Source organism: Carassius gibelio, chromosome A23 (assembly GCF_023724105.1).
Source record: "Carassius gibelio isolate Cgi1373 ecotype wild population from Czech Republic chromosome A23, carGib1.2-hapl.c, whole genome shotgun sequence".
Taxonomy (NCBI): Eukaryota; Metazoa; Chordata; class Actinopteri; order Cypriniformes; family Cyprinidae; genus Carassius; species Carassius gibelio.
The window spans coordinates 23,574,680-23,590,669 of NC_068393.1; the positions used below are offsets into that span (position 1 = coordinate 23,574,680).

Here is a 15,990-nt window from a genome sequence, read left to right on the forward strand (position 1 = left end):
TATGATTTGACATGGCTGTACAGCCTCACATTTGAGATCCAACAATGTTGGGTTTTATTCCAGGAAACTACAAATCTTTCAATACGTGAACAACAACAATCTTCTAAAGTGCTGGCAGCAGCAATGGAGCAATTATGAAATGATTCAACAGGAAAACTCGCAACGGTACATAAATGAGGAATTTATTTTTGGAATGAGATTCAAGAGATCATGGAAACGGTCATGACTTTATTTACAATCAAGGAGAACATGTCAGGTTAGCTCTGTGCAAGATCTGAGTACGAGCGTAAGACAGAATTCACAATCGGCCTGGTTTAGGCATCATCTTCATACAATGAAAACGTGGGTCCAAACAGTTATAGACACTCAAAAGTTCTATGCAAGATGAAGCATTTTGCTGCCTGGTAGCAATAAAACCAACAATACAGTAAGATCGTTCAGGAACTCTTGTAGATTTAGCATCTCACCGAATCTGAAAAGCAATGCGAAATTTGTGTTAACATGCTATGAATCCAACCAAAGTATCTTTTTAACCCCAGTGGACACACTACATTGTCGTGATTTATTTGTACTCTTGTTGTCATCAATCAAAAACCTTTTTAGCTAGTGCTGGGACACATAGGTTTTTAGTTTTAATTAGGATCATGTCAGACCATGTCATGATTACACATGCCACAAAGTTTCTTTCATATGGTTCAGCTCCTGAACATAAAGCTGTGGGCAAAGTGGAGACTTGAATTCAATCCAGAAAAGTAAAATAGCAATTTTAGAGTCAAGACAGAACAGGTTTTTAATGCAAATGCAAAGAAAAAAACAATGACTGGCCTGCAAATACTCACAGTGTATTTGTCCCATTTCTTTTCGGGATCATATGGCTCCCAGCGGCTGGCAGGGAAGATGTGTTTGTTTTTCTCATACCAGCTCCTCAGCACCACTTTTCCCGCATGAGACTAGATACATGAAGAGACAACGATTTTTTGAATGTAGCCAAGGCTATATATATATATTGTGGCTGGTTCTTGCCCAAAATGTGGATCAGACATTATGCTGACAGTCAGCCTTACCTCATCTTTCTCAACAGTGGCATCATTCACCAGCCGAATGTCATCATGCACATCAAAATTGAAAAGAGGCCCTGAGGAGAAAGATGAAAGACTCAATCAGTGCCATAAACAAAGATACAACACAGAAAACAGCAGGCTAGTGTTAAATTTAATAGCTGTTGTCTGAGTCATGTGTGAAATAATACCAGCCACATGAAAGCCTGTCAAACTTAATCTGGGGGATAAAGTAGGAACTTACCACTTTTGCCTCTTGCTTTTGTGACAATGAAATCATAGAAACTGTGGTGCTGCAAGAAAAGCATGTTTTTAGTGTCTGAAAGATGTGTTTTTTTACAGGACAAATGAATTATAATCTGTGTTTTGCTTATGCCTTTCTTTGTATTTAAGGAAACGCTTACTAAAATGCCCTTAAAACATTGTAAAGCAGTTTACGCTGTCAAATGTGTAGATGTGCTTGTCACAAATTCTGACATTTATGCGTTGCATAGGCTTTGTGAATTGTTAACAGTAACACATTGTGCAATGATTTAGTCTTACATAAGAGAAGTTTTGGAAGAATAAACATTTACACAAGCACTTGAAGTTTTGATCCTTCGAAAGCATTCGTTTTGTTGTGGAAACCTTACTCACATGTGGAATGATCAAATCCTCTTTAATGTACATGAGATGCTCCACACCTGCTGATCTGAAGCACAAAAACATACAACATAAGAAGCCTTCTTTACTCAGAGTATTCATTCAACACCAGTTACATGACACTAACAGCAAACTTGAAAATTATATATGCTTTATGATATTTACTTATTGTGAGTTGTACTGTATTTACACAAACTAACACATTTATTAACTCAGAATCCATGCCTGGAAACCTGAGATTATCTACACTATTCATAAGTACTTTCAAGCAATTTTACACAGCTAAAAGATTTTAAGAAACTCTACAACTGTCAACTATAGCTGGACTAATTATTGTGTCCTTAAAAGTGTTCTAATAGCAGGAGTTAAGGAATGAGTTTACCTCAGCTCACTGAAGTCTTTTCTCAAAACTTCCAGGGCCCTCTGGAGAAACTGCTGAATTGTGTTGCCTTTCTTCATCTACACAAACAAATGTATATTTAACTACATGGAGCACAATTTTACAACACAGAGCATGCATTAGAACATGTTTGTCCAGTTTGCACATGCAACATGGTAGCAACAATGTAGCAAATTTTGGGTTACGTGTAGTTTTCTTAAGTTAGAAAATTGGATAACCTGCATTTACCTTGACAGTTTTGCGATGTCCTGAGCCATCCCAGTAGCTGAAAGTGATTTCAATTTCTTCACCTAAAAAGAGCCAAAAAAACTGGTTTGTAGTATGCTGCTTTTGGCTGGTGGTTGCATGAGGATTTATGACTAGACAAGTCAAAGATCAGGAACAAGTCTATAGTTTTAACTGCATCTTTGACCAATTTCAGAAATATTAAATAAAAGATAATTTCTTCATATCTTACTTTTGATCTTCTCTTGTTTTCTTTCCCACTCCTGCCGGAGTTCTTCTCTTAATCGATTTTCTTCTTCCTGAAACATTTCATGCACAGTTACATACACAAAACATCTTATTCATAAGCTTTTAGATATGTTTTCCCATAATCAACTGTATTTTTTAAATGCTTAAAGCTACTAAATACTACAAAAAAAAAATGTCACAAATTTTTAAGAGTTCATGAGTATACAGTCATGGACGACAAGCAACAAAAATGAGAGGGCTTTAAAACTAAAGACTCTTAAAAGGTTTAAAGAAAAATGGCAGTTGACGGCATATCAGAAAAGCTAATGCTGAAAAAGAAAAAATGCTATGCTGAAAAAAAAATATATATACAACTAATTGATAAAATCGACAATGAAAATAATCAACAACAATTGTTATTATCGATTAGTTGCGTCTGCCCACCGCACATGGAAAACTTCCTCCAGTCACATCACACTGCAGCAGTGAAAAAAGCATTTTTATATGGACAAAATGCATCTAAAAATACCAGTTGCTGCAGGAAAGATGCGTGATCCGAGCTGACCTAAACATGAGAATGCTTGATTTTAAACTTCAAGCTAATGCATTAGCATAGTGTTTAACACTGCTCGTCCTGTCAGGTGCTTTGACAGATGCATGTGGTGTTTAATGAGAGAGCTAGGTTTCCTCAGCACATGAACTGCATTTTACGGTAACGTCCCTTTTCTGTAAATGTTACATATTCAGGTGAATGTTTCTATTTTGCTTGAAGGCTCGTCCTGACAGTCTGCGTTGAACTTCAGACGTGAAAGGGCGCCGTCACATGCGCGTCAAACAGACGGAACGCAGTAAAGAGGGATAAATTAATATTCAGCATAATAATATTCACTTAGTTGATAAATATGTAATAGGATGTTAAATTTAGGTTTAAAAGTCAACAGTAATTCAAGTGTTTTATGATAGTAACAGTAAAGGAATAACAGAGTGTGATCGTAAGATGTCTCTTACATTTACAGAAAAAAGAAATGACAGTAACAGGTTACAGTGTTGAGAGTGAAGGTGTGTGTTCCTGCAGAACATTCCTCTTCTCTTTCTAAAATATTATTTCCATTTTTACATAGAGATATTACATAGTCATTTGTCTGATTAAACTGTCCATTTAAACTGTTCTTTATAACTATTTTAAACAATGTATAGATGTGGAAAAGTGTGTTCAGTCAATTAAAATAAAAAGAGGCTTTTTTTAAATAGGCTTTACAGCCCTAAAAAGAGCCCTCCACACATAGAAAGCAAATGCAATTGTTTTATGCAGTTTATTTATTTTTGCTTCTCTATTCGGTTTATTGAATATAAACTACATATTTATTCAGGATATTCTAAATTCTACAATATTTACCTCTCTGTCCCTGTCTGGCAGGAAACTGGTGTCCACATCTGGGTTCTTCCCTAGTTTTTTCTTCTTTACATGTATGCCTGTTAAAAACATTCAAAATGTTATTAGTGTAAAACATTTAAACACATAATAAACATTTTTATAGAACAACTTCATAGCTGTTATTGCCGTAATAAAAGCAATTTAACATATTGGCTACACAGCTTTAAAATACTGGTTAGGAATTAAAAATCTTAGATTCATTAGCAGTACTAAATATGCAGACCTTTTCACAATTTTTATGCCGTTTTTAGGCTAAATATGCAGAATGCATTTAAATATGGTTTGGTATTAAATATCTGCACTTATTGATAGCTTACTGAAACATTTGTTCGAAAGAGTGACAGTTTTGTGGACATCTGTTCCAACTTCTGTGGAAAACTGCAAAGTAAAATGTCATACATATCTCTTCCTCGGGTTCCTCTTCCTCCTCTTCTTCTATCTCTCCTTCATCTGGACTGAAGGATAAACTGGCAATCTTCCTTTTCTGCTCTTCCTTTCTTTTCTTCTCCTTCTGTTTCTCCAGCTTCCTACAAGAATAGCCCAAACATGAAGCTTTAAGATCAAACCGTACACCGATTTTAAAAGAAAAAAGAAACAAAAGAAAAGCAGGATGTATTCAACAGTGTTCAGCCGTCTTACAAGGCGGCTAAAAAAATTACTAAATCTGATTTCTAAATTTATCTGGGCAGAGCTGAGGCTGAGAATTAAATGTGAAGCTCTACAGTTTATAAAGACCAACGGAGGAGTGGGTTTTTACAAGTTAGATCATTATTACTGACCTATGCAGCTAAAGCCAATTGAGACACAGCTGAAGGAAAACACAGACACACTGGCTGACCGTAAAGAAAAGTCTCTGTAAAGAGCCCAAGAGTTCACTCCCTTTTTTTGATGCCCCCAGTCAGCGACAATATTGCAGGTAACAGGTAATTGGACTTAAAAAATATGGAATAAGGTACAGTCACCATTGAAATAGAAGTTCAATAAATACATTTTTATCTGATAAATTTGCAACAGGTAAAAAAAAAAAAAAAACGCTAAACCTATGAACTTGACTTTCTACATCAATTAATTAGCAAAGACCATTTTAACAAAAAGCAAAGTTCAAATGAATGAAACTGGCTTACAGCAGTAGCTCCTTTGACTGCTCCTTCTTGGCAAGCTGTTTCTCTCGTTCTTTGACCAGAGCTTCCTGCTTCGCTTTCATGTCATTCAGAGTCACCAGACCTGCAGAGAACAACATACTTCACTCATACAGCGAATTAAAACAGAATTAATTGGATATTTTTTCACAGTCATCTTAAAGACAAAAAGTGAGAATTCACCCTACAAATTAAGCCTTAATTAAGGCTTAAATAAAATGATTCCAACGGAGGATATGCATTATGACTAGTGTTGCCAAATTCAGAAGATAAAAATTGAAGTATTTTTCAGTGTTAAGACAATCTAATGATAGTCAGACATCAGCTCTAGTCATAGCAATAATGTCTAACTTTTTCAGATCTGTAATAAGTCAGAACAATTCTAATATTCACTTACCAACAGTGCTGGACTTGAGCTCTTGCTCCACGGCGTCATAATGAGCCGAGAACTTTTTATCAATGTTGGACTTCACCATGTTGTCCTGGAAAGGAAAAGGTTAAGGTCATTTAGGCTGAATGTTATACATAAAGTAAAATCTGTTTAGAGCGACTTGGGTTTTCATTACATCAAGTTAACAGATCAGTAGTTGACATACAGTAGCTTCAAAAAAGTAAATAATGTTTTATAATTGATTGTAAAATAATTATTATTCAATTATTATTAAGTGCTGTCAAACAATTATGTATAAATACACAATCATACATATTTATATTTATAAAAATTTACACACACACACACATATATATATATATATATACATACATACATATAATTGATATATGTAAATATACATATTTTATATATCAACAAAACATATTTTTCTTAAATATATACATGCGTGTGTGTGTGTGTTTATATATATGCATAATAAATACAAACAGTACACATATTATGTAAACAAAAACTTTTATTCTCGTTGCAGGTAATCACGATTGATCATTTGACAGCCCTAGAATTATTTAAAAAATATTATGGTATATCATATATTGCTATCATAAATTACTTAAGTGCATACCCTATGAACATATCTGTGAACACATCATGATTACAATTTGACAAGCACATGATTTTACGTATACTAAACTAATGAACGAGCATATTTTTTTAGAAATCTGTGATAATTATACTCAGTGTTGTTTGTAGAATATATATATATATACATTTAATATGGAAATGAGGAGCCAGTAATGTTTTTAATTAAAATAGTAATGTTTACATTAAAACATAAACTACACTAATTGGTTTAGCATAACGTGACTTTATGATGTCTAGAATGGACAAGATAAATAATAATCATATTCTGGGTTACACAATATATATTGAGCTATATAATGGAAAACTTTATATGACATTAGATTTATGAGGGAACCCTGCAGCTATTTAGAGCAGGACTGTAGTCAGAACAGGTTGAATAAGCATAAGAATAAGTTTGTATGTTGTGGTTGTGTTTGTTCCTCAGGCTCACATGCCTCTGCTATCCTCTGTTTGAGCTGCTCGAGCTGCTCTCGCTCTCTTTCTCTCTTCTTCATGAGCTGCATCGCTCTCCCCGCTTCACTCGCCGCTCCCTTATACTGCGCCATTGCTGCTCTTTTACAAGATATTTGGAAAAATAAATAAAAAATACTAAGAAAAAAAAAAAGGCAAATAACTCCAGTCAATAAACAAACGAGAATCTCCTCGAATGAAGCAGGCGGTTGTGGGTAATTTACCACAGCTCTGCTTCCGGTTGATGAGTGACATAACTGCATTCCAAAGTAAAAGTCTTCTTGGTTGCTTTTCTGAAACATTAACTGTTTATAAAATAAATTATCAATTAGTTGTATTATTATTAGTAGTAAAAGTAGTAGTATTGCTACTTCTAAGAATTATAGTTGCATTTTTATTGTTTTAGGATTATTTCAAATATATTGTGTGTAAATTTAATGTGAAAACCACTTTTAAATAGATTAATTTATTTTAAATAGAAAATCAGCAATACGTATACAAAACGATACATATATTACCTGAAATCTAATATGTTATTCGTTTTATTACTATTTTATTACATTATTACATTATTTAAGTATGTTTTCTTCAGATAAACTTTCAGAAATGCTTCTCGTGAATTTGAGCGGACTTTTACTAAACAAAGGTCCGTTGTGAATGGGACTTGGGAGTGAGAATCGAGCGACTCTGAAATCGATTCGCATCCCTGGATTGAGAGAGAGGTGATTTTGATGGAGATGAAGGCGGTGGTGTCCAGTACAGGGCTTATGCTTCTATTTGCGTGGCTTTCTCCAAGCCAAGCCCTTTATTTCCACATCGGAGAGACGGAGAAGAAATGTTTTATAGAAGAAATACCCGACGAAACCATGGTGATCGGTACGTCAATTGTCAAATCGGCTCTCTGTGATCGGTTAGCTTTGTCGGCTAGCAGATCCATCCATCCTGATTTATCAGTGTAGTACTTCACCTTTTGTTTTATTTAAGACACTTAGCATGAAGACAACTGATATAAAATCATATTTAAATATGGATGTGCTTATATGCGTCCATCTGTCCAAATAAAGGAGGGCTTTTAGTAGATCAGCATGATCAATGATGTGGCAGGTGCAGCATCCTGCTCGAGTTCCTGACATACAGGTGCAACCAGTTCCAGCCCGTTTACAGTCTGTTTATAATAATCAGAAATAACAGTAATGTTGACAGTAGACAATGCATGTGCACATGTACTAACAATATACATACTGTATATTGAAATAATAATCAGAATGTTATTTTAATAATTATGTTAGTACATTTTTAAAGGAATAAAATGCCCTCAGAATGGGAATCCAAACAGCTGATAAAAACATCACAATAATCCACACCACTCCAGTCCATCTGTTAATGACTTGTGTGAAGTGAATATTCTTTTTTTTAAACTAGTCCTTAAATGGTGCTGTTGAAAATGCTGGTTAAATATTGTGGTGCCATTTTTAGGGAGATACAGAACACAGTTGTGGGACAAACAGGCTGGCTCTTTTCTCCCATCCACCCCTGGTTTAGGCATGCATGTGGAAATCAAAGATCCTGATGCAAAGGTAGCCTTCATATTTGTGTTCATACTCTACAAACTATATGATACATGTTTGCTGTGTAACAGTTAATAGGGTTATAATTGGCAATACATGGCTATAATATATTTGGATACCAAGATAATTCTCTGAAGTAGTTTTCACATTCTCTCTGTTTTTCAGATCATCCTGTCCCGTCAGTACGGCTCAGATGGCCGTTTCACCTTCACGTCCCACACACCAGGCGAGCATCAAATCTGCCTCCACTCCAACTCCACCAAGATGGCTCTGTTTACGGGGGGAAAACTGGTATGGCTGGAACCATGATAGAGCAGATAGATGAAATTACCTATATATCAGTATAGTGATTTAACATAACAAAATTACACATATAGTATCAATTTTAATATAATACAGTATAACTGAACATAAACAAGGGAAAGCTTATAATTATGCTGTTCTACAGAGAGTCCACTTGGACATTCAGGTTGGTGAACACACCAACAACTACCCCGAGATCGCAGCCAAAGACAAACTGTCCGAGCTGCAGCTGAGGGTCCGACAACTTCTGGACCAGGTGGAACAGATCCAGAAAGAGCAGAACTACCAGCGCGTGAGTTTCAACTGCAGAAACAACAGTAGTTTAAGGTTACGGTAGTGACTGGCCAACTGAAGCCATTTAAACTTTTTGCACAATTGCTGAAAACAGGTACATGCTCTGGATGTTAAACATCAGTCAAACGTCTTGTGAATATTAGGACTGTATCTAATGGTGTTATTATAGTTAAAATTAAGACCATAAAAAAAAAGAAAAAATAGAATGTGAAATGGAATATACGTCCAAGGCAACATTTTTTATTTTCATTTAGTTTAATTTGATTCATTAAAACGATTAAAACTACAGCTGAAATAAAAATGTATATAAAATATAGGTATATTTATATAAGAACAAATAAAAAATTACAAACTGCAGAATTGCTACAATTTTAATTAATATTACAATAAAAATGGAAAATATAAACTAATACCATAAAAAAAAATATTTTGTTACTTAAAATAGAGTAAAATAAAATATAAACATTTCAAATTTTCATTTACTTTAACCTGATGTACTAAAAAACTGAAATAAAAATAAAGAAAACTATATATACATAAAAAACAGAGACTAATAAAAATGACAAAAACAGCAAAATTACAAAAAAAAAATGGAAAATATAAACTAAGACCATTAAAAAATTTTTTACTTCTTAAAAAAAGAATTAAATAGAATAAAATATTAAATAGAAAAATTTAATGGAATAAACATAAAATATTAAAAATATTATTTACTTTAACCTGATGTACTAAAAACGGAAATAAAAATTAAGAAATACTATATAGACATTAAAAAAACAGGGACCAATAATAAAAAAAAATACTACAAATTTAAATAAAATGGAAAATATAAAGTATGACTATAAAAAATATATATACAAATTTCTAAGGTAACATTCCTTATTTTCATTTAGTTTGACTTGATGAACTAAACTAAAATTCTGAAATAAAAATTACAAAAAAACAAATAAAGATAAAAAACAGAAACCGATAAAAATGGCAAAAACAGCTAAATAACTTAAATAAAAAAATTGTATAATTAATAAAAATCTATATTTCAGTATTACTAAAAAACACTGGCATCTAGTCAATGTTATCGTCCAGTGTCTATATGGGTTGTTTTGCGCTCACAATGATTTTTTTTCTCACAGTACCGTGAGGAGCGTTTCCGTATGACGAGCGAGAGCACGAACCAGCGAGTTCTGTGGTGGTCTATCGCTCAGACCTTCATCCTCATCATCACCGGCATCTGGCAGATGAGACACCTCAAGAGCTTCTTTGAGGCCAAAAAGCTGGTGTGAGGATCAGACAGCGTTACAGAGACAATAACTCAAGTAACATTCATTAACGTTATGGTTTTCAAGCAAGGAAATACTCAGTGCTTCATTTTAGTTTTTTCTTTTTAAATTCAGTTCAGTACAACTTTATCTTGAGCAGATAAATTAGGTCACAATGAGCTTAAATAGGTAGAACATTAACAACCCTTAAATCTACAGTACCCCTGATACCCATTTATCATGCATGATCATTTATCATACACATCTAGCATCTAGAACGTTGTTCATTTTACTAAACTGTGTGATATGAAAATGCTATGCCTTTAAAGTGATGATCATTATGGGTGCATGGAAACTACTGTTGACTTCAAGGTTGTATTACTGGTACTTATAAACGTGAAGAATCAAGCTAAAACTAATTTTTAGCATTTCTCAACATTTTTAATATGTATGTTTTGATGTATTTTGATGACTTTGACAAATGTGTGGCTTTGGTTTCATATTCTATCTGTCTTGGGCTCTCAGATAGGTTTGATGTTCATGATTTTGAGGGAGAATGATTCAAGCTAATTGACTGTGTCTTGCATAGAAGCTATTTAGGCCAAAAAAGAAATGCATTTTGACTTTGTGGTTTACAAAATATGATTTCTGTTGTTCTCAGTCTATGCTCTGTTTCGTGCTTTATTTATTTACTGGACCGGCCACATTTAAAATACAATACAAGTAGTTATAACACTATAATTCATGAAAACTAAAGGTTTTCTGGTTTCTTTTTCAATTTTACAGGATCTTTGGAAATTTTTGTACTGGCTTCTTACAAGTACCAATTTATATGTAAAAAAAAAATGCTGGTTTGCATGATGCACAATGTCAAAATCCTCCATTTGTGAAAATTGGAAGGTTAATTATGGGTTAATGCAGCTCTGTATTCTCAAGTGTCATTCAAGCTTTGTAATAATCGGTTCATCAGTGCATGCAAATACTTAACTGTACACTCGGTACTCAGTCTTTACATCATGTTTGACACATGATTCATTAACACTGTCTTAGTTTCTGTGGCTATTTATTTGAGTTGTTTCTTTAAATTAAATGCATTTTAAATTTACAAACGTTCTTTGTCTTCATGAATAAGCAGCATAATGTACTTATGATCGAATAAAACTGTATCTTTTATATATAAATACACATACACTACAATTGTAAACTTTGAGGCCAGTAAGGGTTTAAAAAATATTTTTAAAAGATTAACACTATACTCTTTTTCACCAAGGATTCATTTAATTGATCAAAAGTGACTACATTTTTTATACAAATGATCAAATAATTTCAGCCTTGGTGATGAGCATAAGAGTTCTTACTTTAGAATCAAAATCTTACCAATTATTTTGTGTGTGTGTGTATATATATGTATGTGTGTGTGTGTGTGTGTGTGTATATGAAATACTAATGTTGACCAGTGCATTTATACATGCCACACACAAACCATTTCATTTTCAATTGTTTTTTTTTTTTTTATTGCTCAACTCACCTAAATCAATTAAATTTTATAGACAACTATCTATTGTCAAGATACAAGACTTTATTTGACACACTGATTGAAAAAAAGGATGTTGATTTCTGATCTGGCTTTTTCACAACTAACCACGAACAGTAAACCCATTAGTTTTAACACAATACTGTATTAATCAAAGAAGAAAAAAAAGTGATGCGTTTGCCTCTAAACAAGCTTCTAAGAATCAGGAAAATCTCTCTCTTGCATAGTAAAAGGCCTCAGACCCTCAACATCTCCAAAACTCCGTGTAGCTGCTCATCTCTGCACTCATTTCATTGCATATTTCTATGTTCTGTACTGAAACCAGTATGGCTGTTGATCAGTGCTCAATTCAACACCAGTGTTTAGAGCGATATGAAATACTACACGGATTACATGACGACAACACCACACGAACATCACTCCCCACAAATCTCACTGACACTGCTTTCAAAGCAACAAGTGGATACTAGAGCAGTACTACAAATTAACCATTTATACAATTTACGTTTATGACACACTATAAAATATACCTAACACACTTCTAGGAACAAAAACAATCCATCCTATTGTTTTAAATAGATGTTAAACGTCTAATCTAACGGGAATGACACATTACACTACACATCTATGATTGGGCAAAATGAAACGGAGCATGTGCTGACCCTGTATCTGTTAAAAAATAATCACAAAACCAAGCTTAAGTATTTTACAGAGAGCTGGAGGACACTTCTAGAGATCTTTCCACAATAAAAACACCTTCAGGAAGTAAATTTAGTATTCCGGTTATTAAATGACACTTTTTTTTTTTTTTTTTCCAAGTTCTTTCACCAGAGAAGACCAGGTCAGCAGCATTAGTTAAGACTTATTAAAGGCCCTTGACTGGTGAATGGTGAGCTCAGTCATTGGGTTCAAGCCCAATAGTTCCCACGTTTAGTTCAGAAACCTTCCCCACCCCCCATCATTCATTTTTCTGTGACCGTGAGCCGGTCCATTTTTTTGGCTGCTTCCTCACATACGACCTTTGGCTTTCTCTCTGGACTGGGGCTCGGGGTGTTGGGGTATTCTCGGGTGCCGAAAATAGTGCTGCCGACACGTATGTTGGTGGAGCCGACCTCAATCTAATCGGAGAAATAACTCAAATGTATAATCAATTGAACAAAATCAACATTGCAATAAAATGAACATGGATTTGAAGTACAGTTGAAGAGGATTTTTTGAAATTATGCAACACTTACCGCATGCTCAAAGTCAGTAGACATGCCCATACTGAGCTCCACCTGCTCTACTGGGATCTTCAGACTTTCACAGACTTCCTCACGGTGTTTCAACAGCATCTAGACACACCATAAAGTCATTTAGCTTCTTTTATTACTTCCCATGTTGTAACATCCTTTTAGCATGCTGCTAGCTTGTATAAACTTAATTATTAAGCAGCAAAACCGTTGTCAACATTGAGAATAATAAGAAATGTTTCTTGAGCAGCAAATCATTATATTAGAGTGATTTCTGAAGGATCATGCGACACTGAAGACTTAAGTAATGATGCTGAAAATTCAGCTTGGGCATCAAAAAATATATATTACATATATTTTACAATATTACTGTATATTTTTATAATATTAATGCATCCTTGATGAGCATAAGAAATTAAAACTAAAAATATCTTCAAATATATGCACCTGGAAATCAGGGTTGGGGCCATCGTTGAGGTCATAACCGTAACGACCAATCGTCATGAGCCCAGCGAAGTCAAGAGCAGAACACTCAGACACGATGTGTTTTACCACGTTTACAGTCTCATCGGGTGGCAGGCCATGTTTACCTGATAAAACACGGCGAGAGAGATGATCACGCTGAGGTTACAGGCAAACAGTCATCTGATACACTGAGAAAAGATTTCATACTGCTGAACTGTTTTTGTAAGATATTCACGTCCTGTCCGAAAGGAAATCAAACAGCGTCTGAACCTCTGATATTATGGGCTTTTTCAACAAAATTGCATAACACATCAGCATCCCACTATGATGCTCCCCCACTGTGTGTACCAATACATTTTATCATGAAAACAAAGCAGCAAATGTGATTTCATAACAGTATAAACATGCATCCAGCTGTAATGCATTTAAGGACACAGTTAGACGCAAAATGGGTTTTGCAACCATTGTTCATTTTGATAACATGCATGAAACTAAGGAAAAGTTGTCTGTGTTGACGTTGAAAAAAACTATTTAAAAAAAAACAGGCTTGAGAAATAACAAAATATTAAATTTGCCACAAAATTCTTAATTTTATTTCTTATAAAATAGCAAAACACCATAGGTAGATTTTATATAATCAAGTTTGAACAATTTTCAGAGCTAAATGTTTAGAGCAGATAAACAATTATTCAGGTGCAGAAGACTCACTTCCCTCTCCACTGGTGTTGATCTGAACCATAATCTTTAACTGCTGTGTGTTGGCAGCTCTCATTTTTTGCCACGAGCTGTTCACTTTCTCAGCCAGTTTCACAGAGTCTATCGTCTCTACCATATAGAGGTTTGGGACACCTATGAAGTAGTTAAATAAATGTGGGTTAATTCAGAACAACAGCAAAAAAATGTTAAGTGAAGCTAAATGTGAATTGCTTTGCTCACCCAGGAGTTTGTTGACATTATTCTTTTGCAGATGACCAATGAAATGCCATTTTATTTCAGGACATGATGACTCTACCTACAAAGATGTTATAGATAGATTAAGACGTCTGATCAAAAACAACTAAACCTATGCATTCCAATTTGTCTGACTTCATACCAGAGGATGGGACGCTTTCTCAACAAGTTCATTTACCTGTGGAAAAAGGGGATATTTAAGACAAAACAACAAAACACAAAAGCTACAAAACATGCATGCTTAATTTATCGACTCACATAATTCTCTCCAAAGTTTCGTTGTCCGTGTTTGTAAGCCTCCACCACCATCTCTGGAGGTTTGGTCTTACTAACCGCAACCAGTCGAGGGGCAATACATGGTAACGTCTGCAAGAGAAAAGTTAAATATTGTCAATTCAGATCAACAATATCGGAAATAAACTTTTTCTTATTACAATATTTTCCCCATTAGAATGGATTCTGGGGGGCAACTTTTGCTTTAACCATAAGAAATCAAAGCATGTTTTCCTCTTATGTCAAATGCTTCAATTGAATCAATTTGAAACAATCTTAACTATAAACGCTCAGCTAAAAACTGATTTTTAATAACTGTCTTTTTAATAACGTATCCCGATGATATTTATTTTTTATTTATTAATAACACATTATTCAGCTCTCTTCAGTATTTAGAAAGTTTTAGAGCATAATACAACCAAATACTAAATGTTAGATAAGAGTTTAAAAAAAGATCATATCTAAAAAAAAGAAGCAAAAAAAAAGATAGAGAATTGCAGCAATAGTACTGCAAAATGTTAAAACAGTTAATTATTGCTAGTTAATATATAATATATACAGATTATCCAACATAACAGATTAATATTTGATTAATCAAATGTGGCATTTACATTACCTTCAACTGCTCTTCATATGATTTACTTTAAACATCCCAGTTAAAATCTTCATGAGGCAATATATTTGCTACCTTTGTATACAGTCAAATATATAATTCTAAGTACTTAATATAATGTCATAAAGTGGAAATATTTGTAATTGACAAGTGTCGTGCAGATTCCATTCCCTGGAGCTGAAAGCATTTCAAGTAAAATGCATTCATTCACACACAATAACCTTATTCCTTGAGTAGAAGTTGCACGGTATTCAAACTGAATTCCATAATTCTGAATGCCTTGCAACACGTTAATACATTGTATCGCAAAAATAATTCGTTATAATTAAAAAGCTGTCACTCATTCCTTACTATATGGAGCTCGCATGTGTAAAGGTTGAACAGATTACATAACGCTACAATAACAACACGATGAGCACGAGTGGAGGGTTTGTTTTTTGGAGCATTTCAAAAGCATATTGTTGTTTCGTATCTTACTCGAAAGAAACCCGTGAAGACTGACCTTAGGGCGTCGGGAAACTGCTTGATTCACCCGGTCCACCACCGCCTGCAATTTCTTCCCAACCTCCTCCGACATCACGACTCTCAACATAGCCTCAGCGTGGGCACGATGCACATACACTAGCAGTGTGACGTCACGGGCGAATCCGGTCAACTCTCCGACAAAATAAAAGTCCTGTCTTATTTTAAAGGAGATTGTTTGAATCTTATTGTCGCGCAGTAAATAAAAATGGCAAATTAAAGTATACCGGTAACATAAAAAATAATTTAATAAGTTTCTAATTTATTGCACACTATTTTTATACAGCGCTTATTTTAATGGACCAAGACATTTTTAACTATTTATATAATAATCTGTCCGATGATGTGCAACAGAAAAACAAACCA

General features: G+C 34.2%; 3 protein-coding genes across 3 annotated transcripts; 1 reads left to right on the top strand and 2 right to left on the bottom strand.

The window, feature by feature from the left end:
- Window positions 1–161: 161 nt before the first annotated feature.
- On the bottom strand, window positions 162–6,849 carry LOC127945137 (protein FAM50A-like). Its single transcript, XM_052541733.1, has 13 exons — window positions 6,598–6,849; window positions 5,525–5,609; window positions 5,113–5,212; window positions 4,388–4,515; window positions 3,950–4,026; window positions 2,558–2,624; window positions 2,329–2,390; window positions 2,083–2,159; window positions 1,695–1,749; window positions 1,303–1,351; window positions 1,065–1,135; window positions 840–950; window positions 162–472 (listed from the first exon to the last, which is right to left on the bottom strand). The coding sequence occupies exons 1-13, from the start codon at window positions 6,706–6,708 to the stop codon at window positions 464–466; spliced, it is 1,002 nt and encodes a 333-aa protein (XP_052397693.1). The 5' UTR covers window positions 6,709–6,849; the 3' UTR covers window positions 162–463.
- A 448-nt stretch (window positions 6,850–7,297) lies between these two features.
- Window positions 7,298–11,143, top strand: LOC127945148 (transmembrane emp24 domain-containing protein 4). Its single transcript, XM_052541746.1, has 5 exons — window positions 7,298–7,489; window positions 8,090–8,190; window positions 8,347–8,472; window positions 8,630–8,776; window positions 9,909–11,143. The coding sequence occupies exons 1-5, from the start codon at window positions 7,345–7,347 to the stop codon at window positions 10,056–10,058; spliced, it is 669 nt and encodes a 222-aa protein (XP_052397706.1). The 5' UTR covers window positions 7,298–7,344; the 3' UTR covers window positions 10,059–11,143.
- Window positions 11,144–11,593: 450 nt separating this feature from the next.
- LOC127945142 (pyridoxal phosphate homeostasis protein) lies at window positions 11,594–15,772 on the bottom strand. The gene is made up of 8 exons (XM_052541739.1): window positions 15,605–15,772; window positions 14,475–14,582; window positions 14,359–14,394; window positions 14,202–14,277; window positions 13,974–14,114; window positions 13,248–13,390; window positions 12,804–12,902; window positions 11,594–12,686 (listed from the first exon to the last, which is right to left on the bottom strand). The coding sequence occupies exons 1-8, from the start codon at window positions 15,692–15,694 to the stop codon at window positions 12,531–12,533; spliced, it is 849 nt and encodes a 282-aa protein (XP_052397699.1). The 5' UTR covers window positions 15,695–15,772; the 3' UTR covers window positions 11,594–12,530.
- Between the last annotated feature and the right edge of the window lie 218 nt (window positions 15,773–15,990).

Bases quoted from the DNA above. Each gene is read 5' to 3' on its own strand.
- LOC127945148 (XM_052541746.1), top strand. From the start codon at position 7,345: ATGGAGATGAAGGCGGTGGTGTCCAGTACAGGGCTTATGCTTCTATTT. The intron at 8,191-8,346 runs GTAGCCTTCATA...TCTGTTTTTCAG, and splicing joins TCAAAGATCCTGATGCAAAG to ATCATCCTGTCCCGTCAGTA. The intron at 8,473-8,629 runs GTATGGCTGGAA...GCTGTTCTACAG, and splicing joins TGTTTACGGGGGGAAAACTG to AGAGTCCACTTGGACATTCA.
- LOC127945142 (XM_052541739.1), bottom strand. From the start codon at position 15,694: ATGTTGAGAGTCGTGATGTCGGAGGAGGTTGGGAAGAAATTGCAGGCG. The intron at 14,278-14,358 runs GTATGAAGTCAG...ACATCTTTGTAG, and splicing joins AGAAAGCGTCCCATCCTCTG to GTAGAGTCATCATGTCCTGA. The intron at 13,391-13,973 runs GTGAGTCTTCTG...GTGTTTTATCAG, and splicing joins CAACACCAGTGGAGAGGGAA to GTAAACATGGCCTGCCACCC.
- LOC127945137 (XM_052541733.1), bottom strand. From the start codon at position 6,708: ATGGCGCAGTATAAGGGAGCGGCGAGTGAAGCGGGGAGAGCGATGCAG. The intron at 4,516-5,112 runs GTAAGCCAGTTT...CTATTCTTGTAG, and splicing joins CAGTCAAAGGAGCTACTGCT to GAAGCTGGAGAAACAGAAGG. The intron at 2,160-2,328 runs GTAAATGCAGGT...TTGTTTGTGTAG, and splicing joins GACATCGCAAAACTGTCAAG to ATGAAGAAAGGCAACACAAT.